Consider the following 27,073-nt stretch of genomic DNA (forward strand, 5'->3'; position numbering starts at 1 on the left):
CTGTAGAGCATTTCCTACCAGAGGGAGCCCCTTTGGTCCGGGCGGTAGATATTTACCCACTCTCTGCTTTGAAGTGCGAGAGAAGACGAGCCATAGGACGGTTAGACAGCATATAGTCACTCCAAGATAAGGTGTCAGGTCAAGCGTCATTGTGCAATGCATCGGCGAGACTGCTCTCATGTCCTATTTGTACTCGAGATATGAAGAGCTCTGTGAAAACAACTTCGCATAATATCCCAGAACGTAATGCGGCGCCTCACCACATGGGGGCCGGACGGCTCCGCTGACAGCTAATCAGTGACTGAATGGACTCCATACTGCAAAATGGAAGTCAATGCGCTGACGAAGCATCCGACGCACGCGGTTCGGAGAAGTGGGGATGATTGGTTTTCTCACATCACTTTTAGAAGTCCGTACAAGAACCCGAAACTTGCTGAGAATATATCACATAACGGGGGGTTTTTTTCCACCAGATTACGTCGCTGAGCGATTTTCGACCTTAGGATCGGTAGGGAGTGTTCCCATATGACCAACGTCCATTGATCGAAGATGATTGTTGTGCAAAAGAGGCGGGACGGTTGGTGAACAGCGACAGAGACCTTGCGACTATCAGAAAGACCGACATCTATCAGCTTGCTGCCATATGATTAGATTTCCGTAGAGCAAGCTGTAGAACGAATGAAATTGTGCGTCCCGTTGATACATCCAAGGCGTTGCTTGTGCGCGTTAGAAGATCAAGAACTATGAATAACCTCGGTATCTCAACAGACGGTGTATTGCAAATGCAGAGCCTATCTGCAGGTCAACAACGCGCAAGGTAATGGTGATTACTCACTTTTGCTGCAGCCGATGATACTCTGACTAAACGTCGCCACGGTGATCTAAAAAGCCTCTGCGGATGCCCGAAGATTTTAGGTACCGGAAGGCAGGCAGGTGAATAACCCCGTCGTGATCGAACGACGGAATTAAACTGAAAGACCTCCGCGATATCTGTTATACAAGCGTATCAGCGACGGGAGCCTGTTCAGATAGCCAGGAGTATTCATACGTACCTGTCGATGTGCGCTTTTGCTCTGTACGAGAATTGAGTAAACATGTGAGACCATTCTGATGCTAGCTTGTCGAATATAGGACGTTCAGCGTTCAAATTGCGCAGGCTGGGGATCGAGATAGCAGGGACCTATAGACAGCTCTGGAATCCAAGCACGAGAACAGTTCGAGACAAAACGGCGAGGTGCGAAGCATGTGATGACATGCGAGACCAGCTCGCCACGAGCACCAGTCCGCATCTGCTGATAGCACATCGATGCCAGTGTAAAGCTTCCTCCGATGCGCAATTCGCGGCATAAGCAACCGTCCTCTGTATGGAAGAGCGAATCATCCCAACTTCAGTTCGTCTAGCAAGTTAGTCTCGAGCTGCAAACGCAAGATACAGTCCGAAGTGGGGTTGATAGTAGTCGCCATCTCCCGCAATATAGTATAGACAGACATCAGTTAGTCAGAACTTCCGGCTCCGTTCTTCCCAGCCTTCATCTGTATAGTCATCCGTGCGATTTGCATAGATAGTGTCTTGATGTTACATGGGAATGGTTTCAGTCTCTGAAATTGAGTTCGATATGCATGCGAAACGTCCTTTATTGCTTGGCCTGCGACGGGCACCGAATCAGAAATGATCTCCTCTCACGCCGAATCGCGAGACCTATATAGACGGGTTAAGAGTGCTCGTAGACACGGGAGACATGGAGGTATTTTCGAGCGTGCTATATGCTGTGACAAATGCTAATTAGACAGTCAACCTTCAACCATAATAAGTGAATGTTACATGTGCCACCACAAATTAGTGTGGGCATCAGCCGAGCTGAGCTGAGCTGAGTCATGTAACTCGCCGTCAACTCGGACCTCCGAGTTTCCTTGGGGCGAGTCGCGAGTCAACTCGCGAGTCCACCGTATATCAAAATGGAATGCGCTTGTACGGTCCGGGTGGAGATGCGATGGTTCAAAATTCAACAACCATGAACGGTTGACATCCATGAACACTCCACTGGCTGCGTATTCGTCGGAATCATTTGTAAACGATGCAATGGAGCTCAAAGCGTGAGAAATTTACCTCTTGGGATGAGGTGCAAAGTCTTGCAGTTTTTGAGTAGGTTCGTTAAGAATACCACTTCTCGCTTCCAGTGGGTTGGAGGCCGATAGCCATCGAGCGCGACCCTGGTTGGCAGGGCTATCCGGAACCGCTTTTGATGTCTAGGCCGCTAATTCTTCATATGGCATAAAATGAGTCTACGGCTCGGCCGCTTCAATCTTGAGATCAGAATGCTTTAATCGAGGTAAGATATTTCTTCTATTACGCACATTTCGTTTATCAGCCCAAATGCGGTTCACCCAAGTTTGTAAAGACGCGTTTATCCAGCAGCTGTTATGCAGTGTGCGCAGAACTCAACTTGATGATCATATGTTCCGAGAGAGGCTTGCGTATGTAGATCACACCTTCTGTCATTCATTGAGCAGAAAATGTGTTATGACGGCCCCGAACGCTCACCTTAGTCCCCGACTTGCGAAAGTGTTCTGCTGACACTCGAGTAGAAACACGATGTGCACCGAAGTTCGTATGATGGCACGTTGCTTGTCGCAGTAGCGAGCGTCTGTAATCATTCTTTGAAGCAGCAAGAGACAAGTGAGAGCGTGAGGAGTACGATGGCGCAGTTAGTAATGTACAGCATGAGGTGTGGAGGAAAACCATGATCAAAATGAGAAGGCATCTTGAGTCAAGTGGCCGTCGTCGTCTATGTAATCGAAGCCATCAGGAAAGTACTGACCATCGTCACTGGATCCTCTCACTCAGGCAGGCATGAAACAACCTCTTCTATCAGCTACAAACGGCCCCACAGGAGACGTGATCATATTTGTAGCAGTTTTGGGTACCGCATAGCGTTTGACAATCATCTGCAATTTAAAAGGATAGCGGCGCTCGTTCCTCACGCTAGAGTCTTCAATTAATGATACCTACTGCTCGTCGTGCGACCTGTTTAGAGTCGATCTCTGATTTGTTACCCCGTTCGTTAATCATTCCTGTCTAAGACAGCACAGCCGCGTGTGATCTTCTTCGTCTTCAAGTTGTGCTGGCGATGCCTGGTAGTATTGTCTGACTCCGCTACCGCCCACGGTCGGAAGCGCGCTCGCCACAGCCTTCGTGCGCACCCACCATGATCGCACAGGCCCTCGCACCCTTCGCACTTCTTGTCGTTCCTCACGACCCGACGCTACTCACGAACAGCCCATGTTTGGCGGACGCTTACTATGGACAGTACGGACTCCATAACGTATTCATCACTGACGATGCGTGTCTTGGCTCGTCGGGCGACTTCCTCTCTACAGGATCTATTGTGCCGGTGATTCTTTCAAGCGAACAGCAGCTTGTCTGGCTGGAGCACAAGGTGGTAGACGATGCGATCAGACCTGCGATATTTGTCGACGAGATGGATGCCTTCCTCGCCGAGCTGGTTGACATTGAGTACCCTACTATCTACGACGCCAATACGGCGTACGACTCGGAGCAGCTCGCCATCACGTCCGTCCAGTCTTCCAAGGTGCTTTACCACACGCCAACTAGTGTCCTGCTCTCTATTCCATCTGCGCTATTCCCTTCGCTTGACGGGATCCTCCCTCGCTTCTGGACGCCCACACCCTTGCCAGACGCGCCCGTGCCTTTTCAACCTGTCCCGGAGTCCTCTATCAAGCGCGTGCGCGAGTTACTTGATCAAGTGAAGTATGATTCTGCCATTGCTGCGCTCGTTGGGAGCATCTCGCTGTCTCAGATGCGGAAAGATGCGCGATACCTCACGGGCGAGGATCCCGAGTCGCCTCTGATCTCGCGTCATTCGTTCTCCCAAGGGGCTTTGGACGCCGCGGACTGGCTCAAGGAGCAATTTGAGAGTACCGGTGCGAGCTGTGAACTGAAAGACTTCCTCACGGGCTTCGCGCCGAACGTCATCTGGTCTGTCCTCTCCCACATACTGTGCACAATCGTTCATCTCGCTGACGTTGCATGCAGCAAGTACGCTGCTGAAGAAGAAACGACCGAGACGCTACTTCTGAGCGCGCATTATGACAGCCGCGGCTCGTTCGGGAGCATGCGTGCCCCGGGTGGGGACGATGATGGTTCGGGGACGACCGCGCTCCTCACCATCGCGCGCACGATCGGAAGTAAGGGCGTGGTGTTCCGCAAGAACGTGCAGCTGTGCGCGTTCGCAGGCGAAGAGCAGGGACTGCTCGGCTCGAAGGCGTATGCGCGGGAGATGCGCGCGGCGGACGCGGATTTGACGCTTATGATCCAGGCGGATATGTTGGCGTACCATGTCCCGGGCGAGCCCTTGCAGCTGGGACTGCCAGAGTTGTGCGTGTCCTTCTACATTCTGTTTGCCCTCCGTGCTTTGCTCACTGCATATGTTTCGTGCAGCGTTGGGACACCGGAGGTGGCTCAGCTAGTCTCAAACATGTCGGCGTTGTACAGTCCCGAGCTGATGGTTGGGTATACTCGGGTGCGTGTCTAGTCAGTGTCTGTAACAGTTGAAGACAAATGCTGAACGCCAATGTACTGCGGACTCTGCCACAGGCTTGCTGCAGTGACCACCAGGTTGGTGCCCGAGATCACCTTGTGCATTTGATATCGTTCTAAATGGATTCTTCCACCTGTCTGCGCAGAGCTTCCATGAACAGGGCTTCCCTGCGACACAGGTCTTTGAGCGCGCAGGACCCATCGCGGACCCCATGTACCACAACAGCGGTGAGCATTGGCTACCCCCTTTCCGCCCTTGGCATTGCCGTATAGCTCTACTCGGGTTCTCTGTATCTCATGTACCGCACGTCGTCTCCATGGCAGGTGATCTGACCGTCCGCGAAGGATACGATTTCGAACAGGTTCGCTCGATAGCGAAGGTGCAGGTACGTCGTTCATGTATCTGTTGCTTGAAGACGCCAAAGATTGATTGATTCATCTGTTTTATTTGCGGGGGGAATTTGGAATGTGTAGTTCGCGACACTGTTGCATTCGGCCGGGTTTGAGACGAAGCAGTAGAGCTCGGGATATCATTCAGGTACGTTCGTCCATATATATCATTCTCGAAGTCAGATCATTCAGCAGTTCAGATGCTGCCTCGCCGATGATCGTTGGCCGTGTCAACGCTCGACGTCCTGGAGTAGGAAAGGGTATTTCTTCGGTTGTACATCGCTATTTCCTATACCTGTGTGAGAGTATACCTGCAGCGTCTCCTTGGGAACAGCAACTCGACGACGTTCATTCAGGCGTAATCGGCCATTAAGCGCGTCGATTGTTGGACGTATCGCCATCTTGGCTAGGCCGAGGATATCCGGACACCACGCAAGATTAGACCTCGGCTGTAAGATTTGGTTGGATGCGCCAATCGCTGTGCTGTGTTGAGATGCATAGCCAGCTGCGCACCCACGTCTCGTGTGTCTCTGGGAGACGGCGTATTCTTTGTGGCTTCTTGTCTTCATATGAATAAGATTTTGTCTCATAGCTTGCGGAGTATTGTGTTGCGGTTCGCACCGCCTTGCCCACCACCAAGGCGTCTCATCTCATGCCGAAGAAAAGGTTTTCATCTGTCTCCATATTATCCCTATTGATCTCAGCAATCACATTTAACTGATGCGGGTGATGGCAACAGCTGCGCCTCGTGTACATGTCATTCCATCGTCACGAAGCGCTTCGGTTATCTATGTACATATCTCGACCATCAATTCATCAACATAACTGAACCACTATAGATGGCTCGTGGTAGGTGGGACAGCTTCTCTTCGGCACCCCTCATACAAACCCTGGTCCTCGTGGTCTATTTAGTTGGCGACCGAGTCTTGGTCACTGGTGAGGCTCTTCCCGCCAGGTATCCCCCGCCTGCGGCCCCCGCTGGCCAATTATTTACTCTCTTCCCGCTTATATATCGTGGCCTCTCATCTGGCGCGACTTGTGTTCGCTTCTTTATCGTAACATATCTTCAAAATGTATAACCTTGCGGGCAAGATTTCTTCTAAAGCGAGATCCTTGGTGCGTCTCTCCGATCACTTCACTCACGGAGACCCTCGCTAACGGAATCGGTGGTTTTGGGTGCACAGTATACGAGGATCTCGATTACGCGCTTTGGCCTCGCGTTCCTTGTGCTGAGCTTTCTCCACTGCCTCGCGCAAGCCACGATTCAGATCTATCTATTGAAGGGCGACCGGGGCGCCTCTATCGAGTTCCTGCGCATCCAAAGCGCCTCAAATGTGTCGTCAAAGGCAATCGCGTGGTTGGACGTGAAGGGACATGACAATTACACGCTGAGGGTGTGTACCGACGTCCCGCTTACGCTGCAGGGAATCGAGTCGTGCGAGATCATGTTTGAAAGTGGCGTGTTTGAGGCGGGTAACGCGACGGTCTCTGCCGCAGCGGCTACGTCGGCATGTGTATGCTCATCTGAGGTGATGAGACGCTTATGCGGGTGACGATCGTAGGTACTCACTGCCCGAGGGATCGATGTGAAAACGGTGACTCCGGTGACGAACGCCTCTAATCAAGTGGACGGCGCGAACGTCACCTTTACGAATGGGTCGCAAACGGAGACCGTCATGGTCAATGAGCAGTGTGCGCAGGTGCTCGTGTATCCCACCGAGGTGTACGTTTCGTTTGCTCTGATCGCGTGCGACGCCAGCATATCACTGCTCTACATGACAGGATGCAGTCGTATGCGATCGAGGACGTCGCATTGTTGGGGCTGCAGGCATGGCTCTTGTGCATCTCGTTCATCGCTGTGAGTGAGCACTTGTATACAGGCGCTCTCTCAATTGATCGGAGTGACAGGTCGCATGCTACTCCATTCCGCACACGTACGTCGCTGTTGTATCTGCGCGCTGGCACATCATGACCGAGTGCCTCGGTCAAACGCAGCATCGCTATCATATGCACCAGAGTACTGGCGACGATGTGGGCTGCCTACTCCGTCTGGCACACGCTCTATTCCATGGCGGTCTTCGACGCACTCTTCTTGGACGACGCAAGCCCGTGCAAGTTCGACTTGTTCCCGTCGCTTTTTGACACACGTCTCGCGCTGGCTGTGAGTGTCATCTCATCCATGTCGGACATGGAGATGGCGACTCAAGTCCGATCATCATCGCAATCATGCAGATTGCCGTATTATTGTCTAACATCTCGGGATTGGCCTTCACGTCGTGGCTCGGATGGGCACTCATCAAGGTATTCGCGGGCTCTTGTGTTGCCAACGCTGCACCTTTACCTGATTGACGCGGCTTCTCAATAGACTTTCAGCACATTCACGTTCCGGCGCGTTGGCCCTCCCCGACCGATCGTCCGGATCTACCGTGTAAGCCCCCACTCCTTGATATTCAGGTACATCCAATCGCTACATGCGGTATATTCACCTGTGCCATGTAGTTGTTCCTCGCCATGTCTGTCCTCCTGCAGCTATGCGCGTACTTCCTCATCACAGCCACTGCGATGTGGATCTCGTGGCTATTTCACGGCGCGATCGGGCGCATCTCCACTCACAATGCCTTGTATGAAGGCTTATTCATCGCTACGATCATTGTGAGTCCTGATGAACACTATCGTAGCATGTTTCATGAGCGCTGACGTAATATGTCATCACGATCGGCGTAGTCGATTCTTCCGTGGATTATCACGGTGCGCCATCCTGCCACTGCTCAAAGCACGCCTGGGAACTAACAGGACGCTAGGGTTGGTACGCTGTCCGGCACGAGCGCGAGACGCTCATGGCGGTGTTCCTTGTTGTATGCTTCTTCTACATCGTGAGCTGGTCGATCATGTTCTACTCAGAAGTCTACCGGTGGACCTTCCTCGCATGGTTCTTCTTCGCAGCGTTGACGATCGTCTCGTTCGTCATGCTGATCGCTACCGCGGTGTTTGGTGTGATATGCAGGCTGAACTTTGGCAAGGGGCTAGCGGAGTACCGTGCGTATTTGCTCGCTTATCAGCCTGATCATCAGATGTACACATCTCGTTGCTGACGTGCTGCTGCGATACAGTGCATGCCGAAGCGGTGCTTGCTGAAGCCAACTTTACACCGGGGCTATTTTCACAAGAGGAAGAGAAGATGTCGACGCGGAGTGACAGTCTCTATGACGTGCCTGTGCTCACTGGTGGGAGCGCACGGACACACGATGTCAACTGGGTCTCCTTCGATGTCGAGCGGCCTCCGATTATCATTATGGCACACGGTGACACGACATCGGCATCTCTATGATGCTTGCACGTATGTCTCTTCGTACCATTATTGGTCCATCCAGGTGATGGACGTTGCGATTGGATTCGCTTTCATATACGGGATCATCTCATGCTGTATTCCCGATCCTGAACCTAGTAGTAGGCCATGTTCCATCGTATCACACGCACGTTATTGTAGACAGTACTGTCATTACGGCCCAACCTGTACTCTGCATCATCGATGTCGCTCAAGCTCACATTGCTTTTCGTACTCTGAGCGAGCTCGGCGTACTGGCTATACTTCGTACGGATAGGCGTTGCATACCATATTTCCGGGACATGCTCCAGCCCCAACACATATGCATTTACTTCCCTGTATGCATTGAGCATGCATGGCCGTCTCGACATCCGAGTCCAAGCCTTCGTATAGTAGGCTCCGTGGTTTTTTTTGTAAAAAAAAACCTAACCTGAGAAAGAAGTGCTCGCAGTGGTACATAACGGCCGAACAAATAAGGAAAAACGCTTGCTGAATCAGTCCAGAAACATGTGGTATGTGTCGCCGACTTGGCGGACCTAGGTCCTGAGTACTGCAATTCGGGCTTCATCCTCATCAGGGGCCTCTTTACACCGGCTCCCCAGCTTCCATTCCTGCGAAGAGTCATTATTCATCGCATCGCGATGGATATACATATCATTCGATGGGTGGGAAGCCCGAGTTGTCGTAGCTTGGAGGAGGATCGGACTCACAGCGAGTACGGCAGTACGAAAGACTCATGAGGATGTCTGTCGTTTTGGCTATTAATACCTGCACACGGTGTAATAGCCTGTGGACTACTCTCGACCGGTCGATTACACCTCGTATGGGAAAGCATTCCGTATCTCAGGGACATGCTCGAGCCCTATGCATCCACCGGCATGAATGCATTGCGCCAAAGCCGTCGCAACGTCCAAGCCTTCGTAGTAAGCCCCGTGCAGGAAACCTATCCGGAGCACGTCAACATCGCGATCAAGACTTCCACTGCTCCGTCCAGCTCACCAAAGTATTTGATGCTCGTCGCCTCCCCGGCAAACCAGAGCCGCTCGTCCACGGTGGCCCTGAAGTTTGTGTGGTGCCCGCTAAAGAACGAAGGCGGCCAGTTGGAATATGACCCTCGGAAGAGCGGGTCGGTATGCCAGCGCGGAAAGTAGAACGCTGTCGGCTCGGGGATGGTGATATCAGGGTACATCGCCTGCAGGACTTGTAGGACTTCGGCTTTGACCTCGTCGTCTGAGAGTGCTTCGATGCGGACAGAATATTCTCCCTGGAGAACGAGAGACAGATCGACATTGTGAGTAAAATGGGAGAAGTACTTGTGGCTTACGGTGACCGTCACGAAGACGATGCCCGATCCTGGGAAGAATGCCGTAAGATTCATGTTTTGCCAAACAGGATACCTGCCTCGCGTGGTGTCCGCGTACAAGGCCATCTGGAGCGAGAACGTCAGCACAATGCTCGTCTCCGCTGTGGAAGGACGAATGATTTGACGCACCTGGGTATCGAACCAGAAATCCTCCTCAAACTGCAGGAAGATCTTCGTGTATGTTGCCTGAAGAAGCAAAGAGTCACTACGAGTCATCACAACCGATGCAGCATCAATGGCCTACCATAACCATGCTCTGAATCGCCTCCTGCTTCCAGTCTGGCAATGACGGCTCGAACGTGACATCATCATTCTGCAACACTCCCAGACTGAAAGTGCACAAAGCATAGTCCGCCACGAGTTCTATGCCATTCGTGAGCGTGACACTGACGCCGTCCGTGGAGTACGCAATATTCGTGACGGTCGCGTTGTACATGACCTGCGATGGCTGGAGGAACTCGGCCGCCTCAGCTTGGATGAAGTGCTTGAACCCACGCTGGTCGATGGACATCATGTTGTCGTCTCCGAAGCCGCCCACGTCGGGGTCGTAAGTGAAGTTATTACCCTATCAATGAAACATTAGTATGTGGATAGCGCATACCAGATCTTCCACGTACCCAAGAGCTGGCGATCAAAGAGGACTCGATAGGCGTCTGCGCGTATTCCCAGTCAAACTGGTAGTATTCGCAGGCCTTCTCAGCAGGCGTAATCGGCTTCGCGTCAATGAGAGAGTATCCACTGCGTGCAGTAAGGTCGACCAGCTGCTTCTGCACGCGCTCTCCAGCGACCACCGTCAGTGTCGTATAGTTATTCGTAGAATCGTCAAAGACGTCCGTGTAGTTTACGGCGCCGCTCTCGTCATAGGTCGCTGGTTGACAGAGTCGTCAGACATCGTTCGTTCGTGGCATTTGTGGATGGCTCGACGTACTCATACTGCCGTACCAGTCATTATACACAGTCTTGACTTGGTGCTTCTGCACCAGTTCCCAGATGGGGTTCACGGGCCCGTCGCCGGTCTGCGTGCCTTGCACCCAGTTAGGACCCCTCTCGACTACCCATTCGTTGCCCGGTACGCCAATAGTCTCGGTCTGCAGACGGCCGCCGAGTTCATCTTCACGTCAGAAACGCTGGTGAGATCAACCACTGTCGCGTCGACAAGAATGATGCTCTTACCTCGAGCTTCCACGATAATGAAGTCGGTGATTCCCTGCTCATATAGAGTTTGCGCAGCGATCACGCCGGCCACCCCACCACCGAGGATGAGCACCGTAGGATCTGCTTCCTTGATGTCGCTCTCCGCTTGTGCTCTTCCGACTGAGCGAGCAATTGCTGGGATACTCACGACCAACAGCGTTCCCAGGCTACACCAACGGCGGGACCTCGGGAAGAACATGCCGAACAGTTCGCCCACAAACTAAAACGTCCGGGAGAGGAGAGCGAGAGAGGAAGAGGTGATACAGAACAGCACCCACACACACTGCTAGGGACACATGCCTGCTGCTCTTATATCCGTGGGCTCCCAGGGCGATAACGGCTACAGTATGGGATGCACCCTACATCTGTTCATTTGCCGTAAATGATGGACGGGACGACAAGAAAAGTCAACTGACTGCTGATGACACGCCCCTACGTCCAGATAACGGTGTTGCGCCAAGTTCCGTGTCTGATCAGGTAGGCAATAGTAGCAGCAGCTTTGACCGACAACCGATCACCGACAACTGACGAGCGGGCGTTGATGCTGAACGCATAGCGACTGAGCTCTTCGGTCGATGAACCGGACTTGGACTGCAATACATACTTGGAGTCCATGATTAGCCAATAGTGGCGTTGACACCTTTCTGATGGCCAGAGTTTCACTTATCATCGACAGAGCATGCGGACACAAGAGACTGACGCGTGGCGCCTGTCCTTCAAAAAATAGAGCCGAGTCAAGACGAGTTCGGTTACGTGCTTCTGCGATATCGTCGGGAAAGAATGTCAAGTACGCCAGTGATCGAGGCAAATAAAGAGAGAATGAATGTGGCGGCACGTGCGGCCAATTTGACGCGCTTGTGGCGTCCGGCGCTTGTGTGACTCTGGCACAAGTCACCCTTGGTATACGAGCTGTACAGCCTCGTAGTGCTATCTGCCCACCTTTGCCTTATTACCGGCACTCGAAACATCCGCTACACTTCGTATGGGTAGGCATTCCGTATCTCAGGAATAAACTCGAGCCCTGTGCATCCACCGGCTTGGATGCATTGCGCCATGGACGTCGCAACATTCAAGCCTTCGTAGTAAGCCCCGTGTAGGAAACCTATCCGGAATAGGTCAACGTCGCGACCAAGACATTCACTGCTTCTTTCAGCTCACCGAAATACTTGATGCTCGTCGCCTCCCCGGCAAACCAGAGCCGCTCGTCCACGGTGGCTCTGAGGTTTGTGTGGTGCCCGCTGGTGAATGAAGGCGGCCAGTTGGAATACGACCCTCGGAAGAGCGGGTTGGTGTGCCATCGCGGGAAATAGAACGCGGTCGGCTCGGGGATGGTAGCGTTCGGGTACATCGTCTGCAGAACTTGCAGGACTTCGGCTTTGACCTCGTCATCTGAGAGTGCTTCGATGCGCACGGAGTATTCTCCCTGGTAAATGAGAGATGAATCGCCGTTGTGAGCAGGATAGGGGAAGTATGACTTACAGTGACTGTCACGAAGATGACGCCCGAACCCGGGAAGAAGGCGGTAAGGTTCATATTCTGCCACACAGGATACCTGCCGCGCGTGGTATCCGCATACAAGCCCAGCTAAACCGAAAGCATCAGCACAATGTTCGTTTCTGCTTTCACAAGGGAAATAATTTGCCGTACCTGGGTGTCAAACCAAAAGTCCTCCTCAAATTGCAGGAAGATCTTCGTGTACGTTGCCTGCAGAAGCAAAAATCACCACGAGTTATCACGACTGCTATGACATCAATGACCTACCATAACCATACTCTGGATCGCCTCCTGCTTCCAATCCGGTAGCTGCGGCTCGAACGTGACATCGTCGTTCTGCAACACTCCCAAACTGAAAGTGCACAAAGCATAGTCCGCCACGAGCTCGGTGCCATTCGTGAGCGTGACACTGACGCCATCGGTGGAGTACGCAATGTCCGCGACCGTCGCGTTGTACATAACTTGCGGTGGCTGGAGGAACTCGGCCGCCTCAGTTTGGATGAAGTGCTTAAACCCACGCTGGTCGATGGACATCATGTTGTCGTCTCCGAAGCCGCCCATATCGGGGTCGTAAGTGAAGTTGTTCGCCTGTGAAGAAAGAATTGGCACGTGAATCGCATACACTAGAATTTTCACAGACCCAAGAACTGGCGATCAAAGAGGACTCGACAGGTGTCTGCGCATACTCCCAGTCAAACTGGTAATACTCGCAGGCCTTCTCAGCGGGCGTCATAGGCTTCGCGTCAATGAGAGAGTATCCGCTGCGCGCAGTAAGGTCGACCAGCTGCTTCTGTACGCGCTCTCCAGCGACCACCGTCAGCGTCGTAAAGTAATCGTCGGAATCGTTGAAGATATCGGTATAGTTCACTGCGCCGCTTTCGTCATAGGTCGCTGGTTGAGGGAGTCGTCAGGCGTCATTCATTCGCAGCATATGTGGACGGCGACGTACTTATGCTGCCGGACCAGTCGCTATACACAGTCTTGACTTGGTGCTTCTGCACCAGTTCCCAGATTGGGTTCACGGGCCCGTCGGCTGTTTGCGTGCCTTGCACCCAGTTAGCACCTCTCTCGACAACCCATTCGTTGCCTGGCATGCCAATAGTCTCGGTCTGCAAACGGCCGCCGAGTTCATCTTTTATTAAAAATGTTCGTGAGATCAAACGCTGTCGCGTCGGCGAGAGCCACGCTCTTACCTCGAGCTTCCACGATAATGAAGTCGGTGATGCCCTGCTCGTACAGAGTCCGCGCAGCGATCACGCCTGCCACTCCACCGCCGAGAATGAGCACCGTAGGATCTACTTCCCTGAGGTTGCTCTCATGCTGTGCTCTTCCGATTGAGCGAGCAGCTGCTGGGATGCTCATGGCGAATAGCATTCCCAGGCCATACCAACGGCGGGATCTCGGGAAGAACATTGTCGAACAGCAAACCAAAGCGTCCGGATGAGGAGAGCGAGAGAGAGAACTCGGACGGGCGGTGTAAAACAGCACCCCACATTGCCGGCGATGCATTTTCGTTCCTCTTATACCTGCGGGCTCCCATGTGGATGGCTAATCAGTTTGGCATGTACCTGATATCTGTGCTTTGCCGTAAATCATATGGAAAAGATGAGAAGAAGTGCCGTTCACGTATCCTTACTTCCAGATAAGAGCGTTGTGCTAAGTGTCGTGTCTGATCAGGCAGGTGATAGATTAGCTTTGGCCGACAACTGGTAATTGACAATGACAGGCGAGCGCGATGCTTACACGTAGAGCAACAACTGAGCTCTCCCCGGTCGGTGCGACGCTCGGAGTCCAGAAGTCGCCGTGGCGTCGTTCTGATGGACAGGATCAGACATCGCATCGACAGAGCATGCGGGCGCAGTAGACTGAAACGAGATACCGGTCCTCCGGGAATGGAGCCAAGTCAAGACGAATGAGATTATATACTTCTTCGATATCGTCGTGCAAGGATTTCCACGTACGCCGGTAGACAGCTCGAGAATGTTAGCAGCACAGACAGATGCTACGGGCATGGCACAATCTAAATCGCATCAGAGAATCCCTTTGCGTAATAGTTGAAGCTGTACATGTGGGAAAGCAGATGAAACCGGCGTGAAAGAATGAGCCGGGTTTTTGTTCAGAGTTTTCAGTGCAATTGAACTGTCTGACTGACGCAACGAGACAGAGAGTGGTGAGTGGTTGCCGTGGCTGGACGCTGAATATTGATTGCGAGTCAACGAGCGACACGTCTTGAAGTTGAATGTTGAACGTTGAACGTTGAACGTTGAATGTGCTAACACTAGTAATGGAACGTGTTTGTGGCGGAGGGCGCCTAATATGTTGGCTTGTGCCCAAACCCTTTGGTGAGCTGAGCATGCTTGAATCAGGCTTCCTCCGTGCACCGAAGGCTTTTAATACGTGGGCGCAATATAGTATTCAATAAGCTGTAAAGAAGATGGCTTCAACGAACGAGCCAGAGGCTGTGCAAGCATTCAGAGCCTGGCTCGTTGAAAACGGCGGGAACGTTCACCCCGATGTCACGTTTCGAAAGGGTGAGTCGACTATCGAACATTCAACAAACGCATGATGCAGGTTTTTAACTCAAAACGGTATAAACAGTCCCATCCGGATACTCAGTTGTAGCCCGCAACGACATTCCATCAGACACGACAGTGGTTTCCTGTCCATTCTCGCTGGCTGTGACCCCAGGATACTCAAGGAATGCTCTGTCAACGACGCTCAAGACCCTTCAGTCAAATGATGTCATTCGTGATTGGTCGGAGAGGCAATTGATATGCTCATATCTTTGTATGCACCGGATTTTGGGCCGGGAAAGGTATTTCCTTTTCCCGTAAGGACAGTTTGCATTTGCAACTCGGACAAGTCGATGGAGACACGTAGAGCGCATATTGTGCTGTTTAGGTCGCCATTGCTCCATCTACTTGTCCCTGTTGCCAACGACGTCCTCCGTCTCATCTTTCATCACTGTTGATGGCGGTAGTTGTCCGCCGGCGTTCCAACACTGGCTGTATCTGGACACCTTACCATCCCCTGACAAGCTACGGACATCGTTACATTTCACAGCGTCTGAATTGGAGGCATTCAAAGGAAGCAACCTATATGGAGCCACGGTCGACCGGCAGCGCGACTGGCAGACGGAATGGCAGCAGTGTTGGGACGCACTCACGACCGCGAACGGTGCATGGGGGAATGGGTATACTTGGTGAGTGTCTGCACCTTGTGTGGGCACGAATATCAAGCTTGATTTGCATCCACGCTGACGTCGACGTGACTGTTCATACAGGGATAGATACCTGACTGCGGCTACATATCTGTCATCACGAGCCTTTCCTTCGACACTGCTCTCTGCAACTCCATCTCTGACATCTACGCCAACGTCCGATCCAGTCCTCCTACCTGGCGTCGACTCACTCAATCATGCTCGTGCACAGCCTGTCTCTTGGGTTGTTTCCTCAGCTTCTTCTGCTTCGTCCGAGTGAGGTCCAATTCATTATTGGCTTGCCGTCCATCTGATCTGACCAACTTTAAATTACCACCAGGTCCACAATCTCTCTTGTTCTGCATAACTCGACCTCGCGCGGTTCCGAACTCTTTAACAATTACGGACCAAAGCCCAACGCCGAGCTGATCCTTGGGTACGGCTTCGCCCTCCCACACAATCCTGACGACACGATCGTTCTCAAGCTGGGCGGAAATGCTGGCTCCGGCGGCAAGTGGGAGATCGGCCGGAATGCACGTGGTGCGGAACCTGTGTGGGAAGCGGTGCTTCGCGCGGTATGTGCGGGAGATGATGAGGAAGAGGAAGAAGTGGAAGCGGATGTAGAGGATATGACGTATGCAGCGGAGACGCTGGCTTCGATGGCTCAGGTTTTGCTGGACCGGCTTCCTAAAGGGAGACAGAAGGATATGAGAGAAGAGGTTGCGATCATGCTCGAGTATTATCTTGAGGGTAAGCCACTGTTCTGGTTCTCTGTTGGGTACGGCGTACGTGATCACTGACCAATGCTCGTCGCAGGGCAACGAGATATCCTGCAGTCTTTGATCAAATTTGCTCAAGAGAAAGGGAAGCATGCTGAAAAGTTAGCTTCCGTTCAGAGTGTTGATGATTCCGATGAGGAGGAAGGTTTAGGTAGCTAGCCTATCAGCAGGGATTGCTGCGAAGTTCATTAGATTGTGAGCATCAGTTTTGAAGTACATTGATCAGGTATCCGTCCTCTGTGCCAGACAATCTTGAATCATCGGAATAAACTTCGCGACTGCCCGTGATAAGCCTCATTCGTGGACGTTGGTGCATTTTTGTCTCTTCTTGAGTTCGTTATTCGGAAATAAAGTCGCGTCCATCACGCGTCTGTGGCGTGGCAATTTGAGCGCGGTCTGCCCGTCCGGCGTCTGTATTCTTCCTGGGCCCTTATCTCTGCGTTCATATACTTACTGTACCACGATGTTAGCTCTCATTTCTCTCGGATCCCTTCCCTCCTCTGTTCATCGCAAGAGATCACCATGGACTTGCAGGAGGATCTCCTAGATCTGTATAAAGTCGTCTCAACATACCCTGCAATCGATAACCACACCCACGCATTGCTCAAGGAGGAACATCGCGATGCTGTACCCTTCGAAGGCTTGATATCGGAAGCTACCGGACCAGCGTTAACGGAGGATGCCATCCATACACTGGCATGCTATCGCGCCGCTGCGCAGCTCGGGAAGCTCCTCGGCCTGGGCGAGACGGCCGAATGGGAGGACGTCAAGCGTGCGAGGAGCGCGATGGACTACGATCATTTGTGTCGCACGTTCATGGAGCCAACGAAGATCCAGTGTGTCCTGATAGACGATGGGCTGGGAACGCGGGATATTGTGTATGACTACAAGTGGCATGATCGGTTTACGACCAGCCCGACGAAGAGAATCGTGAGGGTCGAGATCGTCGCTGAGGTATGTGCGCTATTCCATGCATTTCGTAGTAGCGCGGAGTGACGAGCAAAGCGCAGGACATCCTGAAAGATCTCATGGACGCACAACTTGCAGCAGGCGGCGTCCAAACGAGAGCCCTTATGCAGTCCTTCTCGGAAACGCTTGCCAGCGAGCTCACAGCGAGCGCTTCTGACCCCGAAGTGGCCGGGTTCAAGTCCATCGCGTGCTATCGTACTGGTCTTGACGTGGCGGTGAACCCAGGGTGGGCTGACATAGAGGTCTGCTTGGTGACGGCAGCATTGCGATACGAGTCTACGAAGCGGTTGCGGCTCTCGGATAAGGCGCTGAATGACTTTGTTGTGAATACGACTATGCGGATAGCCGGGGAGTTTGAGAAGCCAGGTTCGCTTACCGTTTTATGTTTTATATGCATGTCATCTGATCGCGCTGCAGTCCAGTTCCATACCGGTCTGGGAGACAATGATATCACCCTGGCGAAATCCTCTCCTTCGCACATGCAACCACTCATCAAAGCCTACCCCATGACGACAATTGTACTCCTGCATTCAAGCTATCCGTACACGCAGGAGGCGGGCTACCTTGCCGCAGTCTACCGAAACGTGTACCTCGACTTTGGCGAGGTGTTTCCGTTCGTGAGTGCAGAAGGGCAGCGGCAGATTGTCAGGCAAGTCTTGGAGCTGTGCCCGACGAATAAGATCATGTGGTCTAGTGAGTGGTACTCTGTCGACCGTACCGAGACGACGTCGGTTGAACCTGTCATTGCGTCGTAGCTGACGGGCATTTCTGGCCTGAATCGTATTACCTTGGGACGATACAAGCGCGGCAAGCGCTATATCAGGTCCGCACTCTTCCTTTCGTAACGTGTCAGTTGGCTGACGTTTGTTTCCTAGGTTCTCGAGGCATTTATGAAGCAGAGAGAGCTTACCCTCGCGCAAGCCACTTCCATCGTGAAGCGTGCGTTCTTTGAGAATGCGAATAGGATATATAAGCTCGAATTGCAGCCGCACGTTATGTGACGCTGGGGAAGAACACGAATGTATACTTTGTAGCGGACGTACCCGTAGGTGGCCCTACAGTGCTCGAAATCGCTCCAGTACGAAAACCGATGTCTAATTGACAAAGTTGCGTTCAGGCCACACAAGCCTGACACCGACGTGCTTCGGTCCTCACAATTAGGGTTCGAGCTTCAATGCTGCCTCGAAGTTTGGATTCCTCGCTCCTGACCAGCGCACCGATACATGCGCAATCAAGTATCCATAAACTCGAGCTGAGCCCTCGGATTCGAGCTGCACGTTGTCTGATAGTCATAGACGAGAACGCAGACATAACTGAAGTCTGATAGATAATGTACTGACTATAGCGCAAAAGTCTACTATTTTCCTCGTAGAGGTGGTGCTATTGAATAGACAGCTCTAACGAATGGTTTGACTTAATTTACCGCCTGTGATCATCTCTTGCGTCCGAAAGTCAAGATTTTGCTGTTATTGCGACCAGCTGCGGCTCTATTGTGGCCCATTGCAATGTATATAGAAACTTTACCACGATCTGTTCACCAGCATCAGCATGCCACGCGTGATCAATATTTCAAGGTTGATTGTTTTAATTCTCACGCGCACGGTTTGCTACGGTTTGACTTTGTCCGGCGCATGCCAACCTTCTGTGAGCTCACTGCCATTGCGTCCTACATCATCCATTGCGCACAGAGCTTTGGTGGATTTCATGCTCACGAGGACGGCTGGCATCGAACTATTGCTGTGGATACGATACTGTGAGTGGAGCGGGTGGTGCTGTCATTCGTGCGGTGGGACATCCAGGTGAACAACATCTTCGAGTTGTCTCCAGTGCGTGGTCCTGCTTCTCAAGCTGTGCATTATTAACACTGTAATTGCAGCAAACAGCTCAATTTCAATCACGTACGGTACCGCATCATATAGTGACATGCTCTCCCCTGATTTGTCCTCAAGGATAACTGTTGTTTTTATTCGGCGACCAACCACTCGTGCACTTAAAAGGCCTGTCTATCAGACCCTTTCTAGTTGGGGTGAGTGTTGTTGCTCATTGCTAGGCTGAAAGCTCAGCAAGGCAACAGAATTTACATACCATGGCCAATATGCAATCCGCACCTGATGACCTACATACTATGCCAGAAGTGACAACACAGCAAGCAGTTGATGAGTTATCCAATGCAGGAATGCAGACGCTCGTGCAGTCGCCGTCCCAACTTGACCACGGCATTCATAATTCCATGCTCCCTATAAACCGCCTGTCCAATGAACTCCTAGTCATGATCTTCATCTGCACACTGGATTCCAAGCCTATAGACGAGTTGACGGACAAGTCGACAGATGAGGCGACAGATGAGTCGATGGACGAGTCGACGGACGAGGCAACGAACCTTCTAGCAATCTCCTACGTATGTCACCGATGGCGTACGTTGGCTATATCCACACCATTGCTATACTCGCGAATCAACTTGCAATCATGGAACACACGTTCACGAAGAAAATTGCTAAACATATTATTGAAGCGGGCGCGATCTGTGCCGTTGGACTTGAGACTCCCTGCCATGGGTGTACGGTCCGGAAACCCATTCGCAGACATTTTATTGTCTCATGCAGGTCACATACAACGACTCAGCATGACAAGAGCAGATTCCGGATCCTTAAAATATCTTAACTTCCCGCTTCCACAACTCGACTTCCTCTCTATTACTGGATCGCCATTCGAGGACACTGTAAGATTCTCACCTTCAGCAGGCCAATTTCCTGTCCTGCGTAAACTCAGCCTTTCTCTCGTCATGGTTCCTTGGGGTTCCAGCATATTCACAACACTCGTCAGCTTGGAACTATTTGGTGTCAGAATGCTGCAAAATGCCTCCGCGCACAGCCTTTTTCTAGATATGTTGGAACATTGCAATGATCTACAACGTTTGGAACTGGATGGCGTGTTGCCGACGGAGCATGGAGGACTTCAAGACCTCACCCGCGTTGTGCGGGTTCCCAACTTACAAAAGCTCCTTATACATGACGTGCCACCATATATCCCATGGCTACTCGAGCATCTTTCCCTTCGTTCATCCACACTTGTCAACATCCATTTTCGCGGATCAAACGATCATCCATTTGAGTTCCCTTATGTGTCCAGGCTCTTTCCTCACCAAGTGAGAGAAAACCTTGCCGCCTTCTCGCAAGCACGATTTCTCGCCGTTCTTGCGGAACACAAGGATGAATTGCTCATCATTTCTGACCTCAATCGGGATGTGTGTGATGAGTTTGAGGCGAGTCTAGCTTTCTCAATGGAAGTCGATGAAGACGTCGATCTGTCGCTATATATGCCTGCGCTGCTGCAGGATATAGCTTCGTTGTTCACCAGTGATCTGTTGCATCTCAAAATCGGAGGAATCACTAGCGGTATGGTAGTCGACCATTGGAAGTCAGTTCTCAATCATTTCCCATCCTTGGAGATGCTGGATATCACTGTCAACGATGAGCCGCGAGATCTGTTTCGTGCTCTTCTCAACTGCTGTTTTCATTTGAGAAGAGCTATCATGCGTCGTGTCTTTATGCTTACAGAGGACGTACAAGCTCTCTTGGCATACCTGTCTTCCCGGGCCGGATTGGGAAACAAATTGGAACATCTCAGGATAGAGACCTGCCTCCAGCCCCTGGACGAGGATGCTCGACGAATCATTGCTTCCTACGTGAATTTTCCGGTGGAGTTCGAGGTATACGACGGAGACGATACATCCTGAACCAGTCAGTGTCAGTCCTATATCTGGGTTCCTCTCCGTGTTTGAATGTGCAAGACGGCACTTACAAGTTGTCACATAGGCTGGGAAGTTGGCGAACGCTCTGGCTCATTCTTGTGGCATCTGTATTGCTCTACAACCTTGCAGTGCGCCTTTGGTCTCTAACGGTCTCGCCGTTGCGCTTTATTTTCAAACCTCAAACATGTTTTGTGCCCTCGAATTTGCTTGTGGGAGTTCTCAATGTCGATTCTCATATCCGCTGTCATAAGCTGTATCGTGCCACTGGGTGTCGGTCAACAGTCTCAACCGTTCCTATATAGCTCGTGCTACAAAAGCTCGATGTCCTAGTTGGCGCATAGAATTTTCACTTCTTCTTCTTCTTCTCCGCAGTCATATCCACACTTTCTATCCACTTCTTGGGAACACCTTTTGCCATCAAAAGATCCGTGACTGCCTTGGTCTGCTTTCCTTGCACCATGATTTCCATATCTACTGATTTGCCATGTACGGAAGACACTGGACAGTCGGAAACAACGTAAATTGATATAGCACGAAACAACGAGAACGGGACATTGAGGACATACCGGAGGTAGAGCTGGCACAGACCCTGCGCAGCTCCTCCGCGAGGTCGTCTGCGTCCAGAGAGTATGGCTCGAACCCGGTTACCAGCGTGCAGGCCTTCCGACCCTGGCGTACCTTCACGACGATCTGGATTGGCTTGAGCTTGCCTTTCCTGCACAGGTGGCAATCAGCATGGCAGTACCGTCATGAGGCGACATGCAGACGAACTTCCGCACGACGTCCCTGCCCTCTACCCTGATCTCATACCAGCTCTGCATGTGGTCCTTTAGCCGCGCGAGCACTTCTTCGCGCTTGAGGAACTCGAGATCGATCTCTCCCTTCTTCCTGATCGCAGTAAGCAGAATGTCATCCTCCCCGACGTTGATGTACTGCTGGTCCTGCGCATTGATGAGATTCTTCGCAGACACATAGGTGTTGAATATAGTCTTCAGTTCATTGAGCGTATATAGTTCCGACGTGCTGCAGCATTATCGGGTCAGTTATAGAAAACAGTCGCCCATACACACGACCGCAGGTAGAATGAACCCACTCACTCTTTCTCAGCAGCGGCGAACCATGCCACGGTATTTTGAAATGGCCTCAGAGATTCTGTGATGCGAATTTGACCCTTCAGCTTCTCTTCAGCCTCGCGCTCCTGGCGTTCCCTGTCTGCGGCCTTCTGCTGCTTGGTTTCTACATCCTTCACCGTTTGTACGGGACGATGCTCAGCTACTGCTGGATGTTTCGGGAACACCGCTAGACAATTATCACAGGGAGCTCAGATGTCACGGAAGTAACAATACAATCTCGAACAGACATACCAGTTACCACGACATCACCTCCTTTTGCGTCTTTGAGCTTGATCAGCCCTTCTTTCGCACATGCCTTTAAGAATGCCTTCACGGACTTGTGCGTGGAGTGCTTGACATCGACGGCGCTTCCATCTAGGAATCAGCCATGTTAGACCCCGAAACGCACTCCCGGCCAAGCTCGCACCTGCAAGTCCGTTCGCGCCGACAACCTGCGTGGGCCTTGCGGGGAGCACGTATGAGCTCCAGAACGTGGAGGCCGGCATAGGGAATGAAGATAATGGCAGCTTGTGCAGGGTCGTGGACAGTGCTTGTAGCAGTGCGGATCGGAGAGCATGAGAGACATCTGTGGTCGAGTGAGTGAGTTTCAAAGATAACGGACATCGACGTTTGAGAAGGGTGTAAGTCTATTTAACAGTCCATCGTAGCACATAAATGATGTCCAGAAACAGCGCGCACCCTCAGAAGTCAATACCGCCTGTGCACTCTGCGTAGTGGCAGCCGGCCCGGAGCTACCGCCCGCAGTAGATTGTTCGTCGCCTTGTGTCTCTACAGTCTGCTCACTTGCGTTCGCCGCTTCTCCTTGGGTCCCCTCCAGCACATCTGCAGTGGCTGCAGAGCCATCTCCTAGCATTCTTGGCTCGGGAACGTCTGCGGCCTTCTCAGTGCCCGTCTCCCACAGTGCGTCGCGCCATGTGTGCAGCACATACACCGCCTTGCCCTTGACATTCGCGTCTTCTGCCCTTTGCAGCGTCTCCATTGAGACTGCCATGCGGCCGACGGCGATGGGAAAGCCGAGCTTTCCTGTGTGGTATTGCGTAATGGAGACCAACTGGTCAGGAACGAGTGATGTTGGGTACTGGACGACTTCAGGTCAAGAGAGTGTTATCACATCATTTCTTGACGTCAGCCACGGAAAGGACAGAAGGTGTGAGAAACCCGACCTCCGGGAATCATGAGATCGGCACCGTTGATCAGCTTCGGGACAACGGCTGACGTTGTGGAAAGAAAAGGGAGGAGATTAGGACGCTTCCATAGTGTGTATACTGCAAAACATATTAGCAGGTGAATCAGATTTAAGGGCTCTGTAGCGCGACGTCATGGTATTGAGCTAGGATGCGAGAGCGACACACATGCGTAAAGTAGTCACGGTACAACATCTCGATGGAAACCTCGTTATGCTGGATACAATCTCTCTTCTAAAGATCTATCAGCCACTCACCTGTTGGAATGAGATCGTCCGAATCCTTCCCGATCGTGAACCATAGTGGATCTCCTTCCATGGAGAAATAGGCTACCTATGAGATACCGGACAATGTCGGACAGAATACTGACTTCACCAAAGACACTTACGCCTGGCTCTTCCGAGTAAGTAGTGAACTTCTGCCAGTGCAGCCCTTCGGGGACAAGAACATCACCATCATCTGGCTGCAGCTCCTTGTAGGATTCAAGAACACGCTGTTTCAGTTTACGTCTGTGGGACGTTCTAAGAGGAGCTGCATTATGAGTTAGCGATCAATCAATGAGATCCCGGATGGGTTACCGATTGTTTTGAGATCAGCGAACGGTTTCTTGAACATGGTGCCCAAGCAGAAGACGTCGGTAACTGATCTCGACTTCGCGCGACCCCCTGGTTAGTGGGCGCTTAAGTCTCTGCGCAAGCGACTTGTGGCGTCAATTTCTATCACTTCAAGACCAGCATTCAGTATAATGTTCTCCTTTTATGGCGCCGTCATGAAAATGCTAATATCTACTACTCAGCCTTTCGTATCATAAAGGAGGGCCATTCGAGGCGAGCAACGAATTGCAAGTGTGGCTTGACCGGGACATCTCGGAGTCATCGAAGATGATGAGTCTATAACGCTGCATCCATTGAAGTTTCTCGTGATCAGCTTGAAGACGAGCCGAGGATACCACTGCTTGAAGAGTACAAAGCCCTCTTATATCGCCCGTCTCTGGGATCGATCGCAGGTGAGGTACAGTCATCGATACACACAATTTGAAGTTGCAACGTACCGAGGGATGCATCGAACTTGAGCAGACGCTAAGCGTACCTTTGAGAACAGTATCTTTTGTACCTGATTTCTCTATCATTCACATGTTCACTCGCCACAAAGGTTCAGGCGACTGCATTTCGTGCAGGAGACCGATCGTGCGCCAATCGAAAGCAGTAAATCATTGTATCAATAGCACGTTCGCACGTATAGGATCTGTGCGAGAGCTTTTTCTTCGTTGTGAGTGCTAAAACGATACGGTCTGTATGAAGAGGGGACATCTTTCATCTCTGGAAAGGAGCAACAGAAGTTGCGTCATCTTCATCGGATTTAGCTTGTGTGATCCATCCCGACTAGTCATACGGTGCAACCAGTCGTTACATTTGGCACCTGTTGATGTAACTTGCAAGCGCAGAAATATACGAAGTTTCCAGAAAGAGAAGCTTCTATGCTCTTGGTGAACATTAGAACTCAAGAACAATGGACGATAAAACATCATAGCCGTCTTTTTAGAGTATATACAAACATAAGACATTTGAAGATGGGTTCAGTAACACGATTATTATATGATACACTGAGCACATGGCTGATAAAGATTCGGCTTTCCAAATTGCTTCGTCACCTCGCTCATTGATAGAATTGATCAGATCAAGCCGATGATGTCGTGCGTCCCGACAAGTTAATGCGCAACATAGGGAGAAATCGAACGAGATCATTCACCATCGTTAGATCTTGTTTTCACGATCATACACTGAATGCATTGCGTGTCAGAAGCGTGTTGGGTGAAAATGTGAGCTACACTCACAGTCAATCTTCAAAATGCCTCTCGCCAACAACGCAGGCCACTTCGCCTTGAGTCGAGCGAGGTCAGCATCCCAGATCTCGTGAGCATCTCTGCGCCCATAATTCAGAGGAATGTTGACGACGAGAGAAGACGCCGCAGTGAATCCACCGTCAAAGTATGACAACAGAGAACGCAGGACATGATACCACCTTACGAAAGGGTACATGACGACGACGACGCGCTCTACGTCGGATGACTGGAAAGCAGCGACGAGCTGTAACAAAAACGTTGGACCTATGTTCCAGTGAGATTTGAGACGGACACTTCTGATGTCCATGCGCCTCTCACGAAGCACGTCCGCGAGTGAGGATACAGCGGAGTCTAGGACACGATTGAGAAGTCTTCCCCAGAGAGCACGAGAGGTAACATACCACCTACGGTGTACTTGAAGCTCAGGTCGAGATGCTTGATATTGCCTTCGTGTGTGCGCAGAAATTCGCGCAGAGCGAACAGATCTCTGTCGGTAACGAGGTCCAACGTCAAAGCTTCTATCAATGGCAACTTATGCTGAAGCAACTTCGGCAAAACAAGGATAGGAGCTTGAGAATATCTTGGATTCGGAACAGGGGCCGTGATTTTCAGTTTCCTCAAAGGGAACGTAGGCGAGTCACTCGCAACATCGCAAATACGGCAGCCGGGAGAGGTATGCAAAACCAGACTTGATAGTCTAGGAAACGCGAAAAGGACACCCTTCAAGTCCAGGATCTCCAAGCTGGCCAACTCCATCGTCAACTCCTCCACTGGCCCAACGCTCTTGACTATTTCGAGATTGAAAGGTACTTCGAATGCCGTTATTCTAAGACTGCGAACAGAGTTGAGGTGCTTCATGACATCTTCGAATGTAGAGGCGTGGTCATCAGTGGAAATATGCATCTTCAGCTGTTTGACGCAGCGACCAATGTCTTTGGAGGATTGAAGGACTGCGAGAAACGCATGCGCCTTACTATCGCTGGCTAGCACGACAGAGAAGAAGATATGTTTGCGGGCCCAAGCCACCCAAGCGCGACAGACCAGAGCGACGCTCTTGAGGGAATCGAAGTCATCATGAAAATTGTCAATGATATAATTGGTCAACTCCGGTGGGAGTTTGTGAAACCCCGCAGAGTTGAGGGACTTGAGTGAGAGTGCACGCGGATGGAGAGACATGAAGACGTGTTGAGATGGGGAGAAAAATAGAGCTGAAGGGTGAAGAGCGGAGTGGAAGGGGCCTCGTCTTGACGAATGTCTGCGAGAGAGGGAGGTCAGATGTTGCTGCCAGCAATGAGGGCAAAAACATGACCTTTAAATATGTGGGCAAAGAGATCTCGAGTCGATGGTGGCACAGCCACGCTTACCTGCTATGACTGTAGTTTAACTCAGCGACGCTAGATGGTGGGAATTTGCGTAGCCGAGTGGCCATTGTGACGAGATTTGTGCCACTGGTCTGCACATTCCATACCCTTGGGTAGGTTTCCAGTGGATCAAGGTATCGGCACGCACCTGTAGATTGTGAAGCGCATGAGCGTGCCACGAGGCGGTGAGACTGGTGCGAGACTAGTGAGTCACCGTGTGAGCGCGTGCCACTGGTCTGTCCGTGGGGCATCTCCGAAATTACTTGCCACGCTCATGCTTTTTCAACCTATTTCAGGCACAGCAACATGGGTGTGCTGCAGTATTCAGACGATGATGGCGATTTGCTGCTATTGCTCCCCGACTTCTAGCGCAACAGTCCAAACGTGGGATGTCAGTCTGACCGCACAGGCAACGGAGAAGTTGCAACTGCTATATTGATAGTAAATCGAGACGCGACCTGGGACTTTATGTGAATTAGAGGAGTTGGGGAACAAGCGGTTGCGGTTGGCAGCTCAAGTGTGCTCCCTGG

General features: G+C 51.6%; 11 protein-coding genes across 11 annotated transcripts; 6 read left to right on the top strand and 5 right to left on the bottom strand.

Moving 5' to 3' along the window:
* Positions 1-3,206: 3,206 nt before the first annotated feature.
* On the top strand, positions 3,207-5,077 carry LAESUDRAFT_656198 (Zn-dependent exopeptidase; the record flags this gene model as incomplete). The annotated part of the gene is made up of 7 exons (XM_040904602.1): positions 3,207-3,997; positions 4,055-4,396; positions 4,460-4,541; positions 4,616-4,636; positions 4,705-4,786; positions 4,883-4,944; positions 5,033-5,077. 7 exons carry the CDS (start codon positions 3,207-3,209, stop codon positions 5,075-5,077), a joined length of 1,425 nt encoding a protein of 474 aa, XP_040763001.1.
* Positions 5,078-5,570: 493 nt separating this feature from the next.
* Positions 5,571-8,439, top strand: LAESUDRAFT_236634 (uncharacterized protein). Its single transcript, XM_040901681.1, has 13 exons — positions 5,571-5,797; positions 5,861-6,064; positions 6,133-6,456; positions 6,511-6,671; positions 6,731-6,806; positions 6,857-6,882; positions 6,944-7,109; positions 7,181-7,249; positions 7,314-7,376; positions 7,448-7,600; positions 7,673-7,696; positions 7,750-7,984; positions 8,059-8,439. Exons 2-13 carry the CDS (start codon positions 6,020-6,022, stop codon positions 8,274-8,276), a joined length of 1,560 nt encoding a protein of 519 aa, XP_040763002.1. The 5' UTR covers positions 5,571-5,797; positions 5,861-6,019; the 3' UTR covers positions 8,277-8,439.
* A 646-nt stretch (positions 8,440-9,085) lies between these two features.
* LAESUDRAFT_760436 (amine oxidase) lies at positions 9,086-11,029 on the bottom strand (the record flags this gene model as incomplete). Its single annotated transcript, XM_040912740.1, has 8 exons — positions 9,086-9,216; positions 9,273-9,537; positions 9,598-9,702; positions 9,766-9,822; positions 9,881-10,201; positions 10,254-10,504; positions 10,565-10,747; positions 10,810-11,029. 8 exons carry the CDS (start codon positions 11,027-11,029, stop codon positions 9,086-9,088), a joined length of 1,533 nt encoding a protein of 510 aa, XP_040763003.1.
* Positions 11,030-11,801: 772 nt separating this feature from the next.
* On the bottom strand, positions 11,802-13,686 carry LAESUDRAFT_760437 (amine oxidase; the record flags this gene model as incomplete). Its single annotated transcript, XM_040912741.1, has 8 exons — positions 11,802-11,932; positions 11,989-12,253; positions 12,310-12,414; positions 12,478-12,534; positions 12,592-12,912; positions 12,965-13,215; positions 13,274-13,456; positions 13,518-13,686. The coding sequence occupies 8 exons, from the start codon at positions 13,684-13,686 to the stop codon at positions 11,802-11,804; spliced, it is 1,482 nt and encodes a 493-aa protein (XP_040763004.1).
* Positions 13,687-13,822: 136 nt separating this feature from the next.
* On the bottom strand, positions 13,823-14,855 carry LAESUDRAFT_236897 (uncharacterized protein). Its single transcript, XM_040901682.1, has 5 exons — positions 14,391-14,855; positions 14,251-14,326; positions 14,068-14,138; positions 13,961-13,993; positions 13,823-13,899 (listed from the first exon to the last, which is right to left on the bottom strand). The coding sequence occupies exons 1-5, from the start codon at positions 14,677-14,679 to the stop codon at positions 13,877-13,879; spliced, it is 492 nt and encodes a 163-aa protein (XP_040763005.1). The 5' UTR covers positions 14,680-14,855; the 3' UTR covers positions 13,823-13,876.
* On the top strand, positions 14,759-16,461 carry LAESUDRAFT_656320 (SET domain-containing protein; the record flags this gene model as incomplete). Its single annotated transcript, XM_040904612.1, has 6 exons — positions 14,759-14,855; positions 14,923-15,139; positions 15,305-15,526; positions 15,608-15,793; positions 15,864-16,273; positions 16,340-16,461. 6 exons carry the CDS (start codon positions 14,759-14,761, stop codon positions 16,459-16,461), a joined length of 1,254 nt encoding a protein of 417 aa, XP_040763006.1.
* A 290-nt stretch (positions 16,462-16,751) lies between these two features.
* On the top strand, positions 16,752-18,723 carry LAESUDRAFT_702496 (uncharacterized protein). Its single transcript, XM_040906485.1, has 5 exons — positions 16,752-17,256; positions 17,313-17,637; positions 17,689-17,964; positions 18,027-18,094; positions 18,147-18,723. Exons 1-5 carry the CDS (start codon positions 16,825-16,827, stop codon positions 18,270-18,272), a joined length of 1,227 nt encoding a protein of 408 aa, XP_040763007.1. The 5' UTR covers positions 16,752-16,824; the 3' UTR covers positions 18,273-18,723.
* Positions 18,724-18,881: 158 nt separating this feature from the next.
* LAESUDRAFT_681661 (uncharacterized protein) lies at positions 18,882-19,788 on the top strand (the record flags this gene model as incomplete). Its single annotated transcript, XM_040905770.1, has 4 exons — positions 18,882-19,097; positions 19,148-19,169; positions 19,221-19,297; positions 19,346-19,788. A coding segment is annotated over exon 4 (429 nt), but the record flags the coding sequence as incomplete, so codon positions are not given.
* Positions 19,789-19,828: 40 nt separating this feature from the next.
* On the top strand, positions 19,829-21,157 carry LAESUDRAFT_727222 (uncharacterized protein). The gene has a single exon (XM_040909180.1). It carries the CDS (start codon positions 19,895-19,897, stop codon positions 21,005-21,007), a length of 1,113 nt encoding a protein of 370 aa, XP_040763009.1. The 5' UTR covers positions 19,829-19,894; the 3' UTR covers positions 21,008-21,157.
* A 60-nt stretch (positions 21,158-21,217) lies between these two features.
* On the bottom strand, positions 21,218-23,954 carry LAESUDRAFT_681662 (eukaryotic translation initiation factor SUI1 family protein; the record flags this gene model as incomplete). Its single annotated transcript, XM_040905771.1, has 11 exons — positions 21,218-21,520; positions 21,589-21,737; positions 21,794-22,045; positions 22,120-22,321; positions 22,387-22,509; positions 22,562-22,720; positions 22,834-23,241; positions 23,319-23,420; positions 23,597-23,672; positions 23,728-23,870; positions 23,918-23,954. 11 exons carry the CDS (start codon positions 23,952-23,954, stop codon positions 21,369-21,371), a joined length of 1,803 nt encoding a protein of 600 aa, XP_040763010.1. The 3' UTR covers positions 21,218-21,368.
* Positions 23,955-25,093: 1,139 nt separating this feature from the next.
* LAESUDRAFT_750722 (uncharacterized protein) lies at positions 25,094-26,459 on the bottom strand (the record flags this gene model as incomplete). Its single annotated transcript, XM_040911615.1, has 4 exons — positions 25,584-26,459; positions 25,475-25,533; positions 25,174-25,426; positions 25,094-25,119 (listed from the first exon to the last, which is right to left on the bottom strand). Exons 1-4 carry the CDS (start codon positions 26,356-26,358, stop codon positions 25,094-25,096), a joined length of 1,113 nt encoding a protein of 370 aa, XP_040763011.1. The 5' UTR covers positions 26,359-26,459.
* Positions 26,460-27,073: the final 614 nt, after the last annotated feature.

Source organism: Laetiporus sulphureus (assembly GCF_001632365.1).
Source record: "Laetiporus sulphureus 93-53 unplaced genomic scaffold LAESUscaffold_27, whole genome shotgun sequence".
NCBI lineage: Eukaryota > Fungi > Basidiomycota > Agaricomycetes > Polyporales > Laetiporaceae > Laetiporus > Laetiporus sulphureus.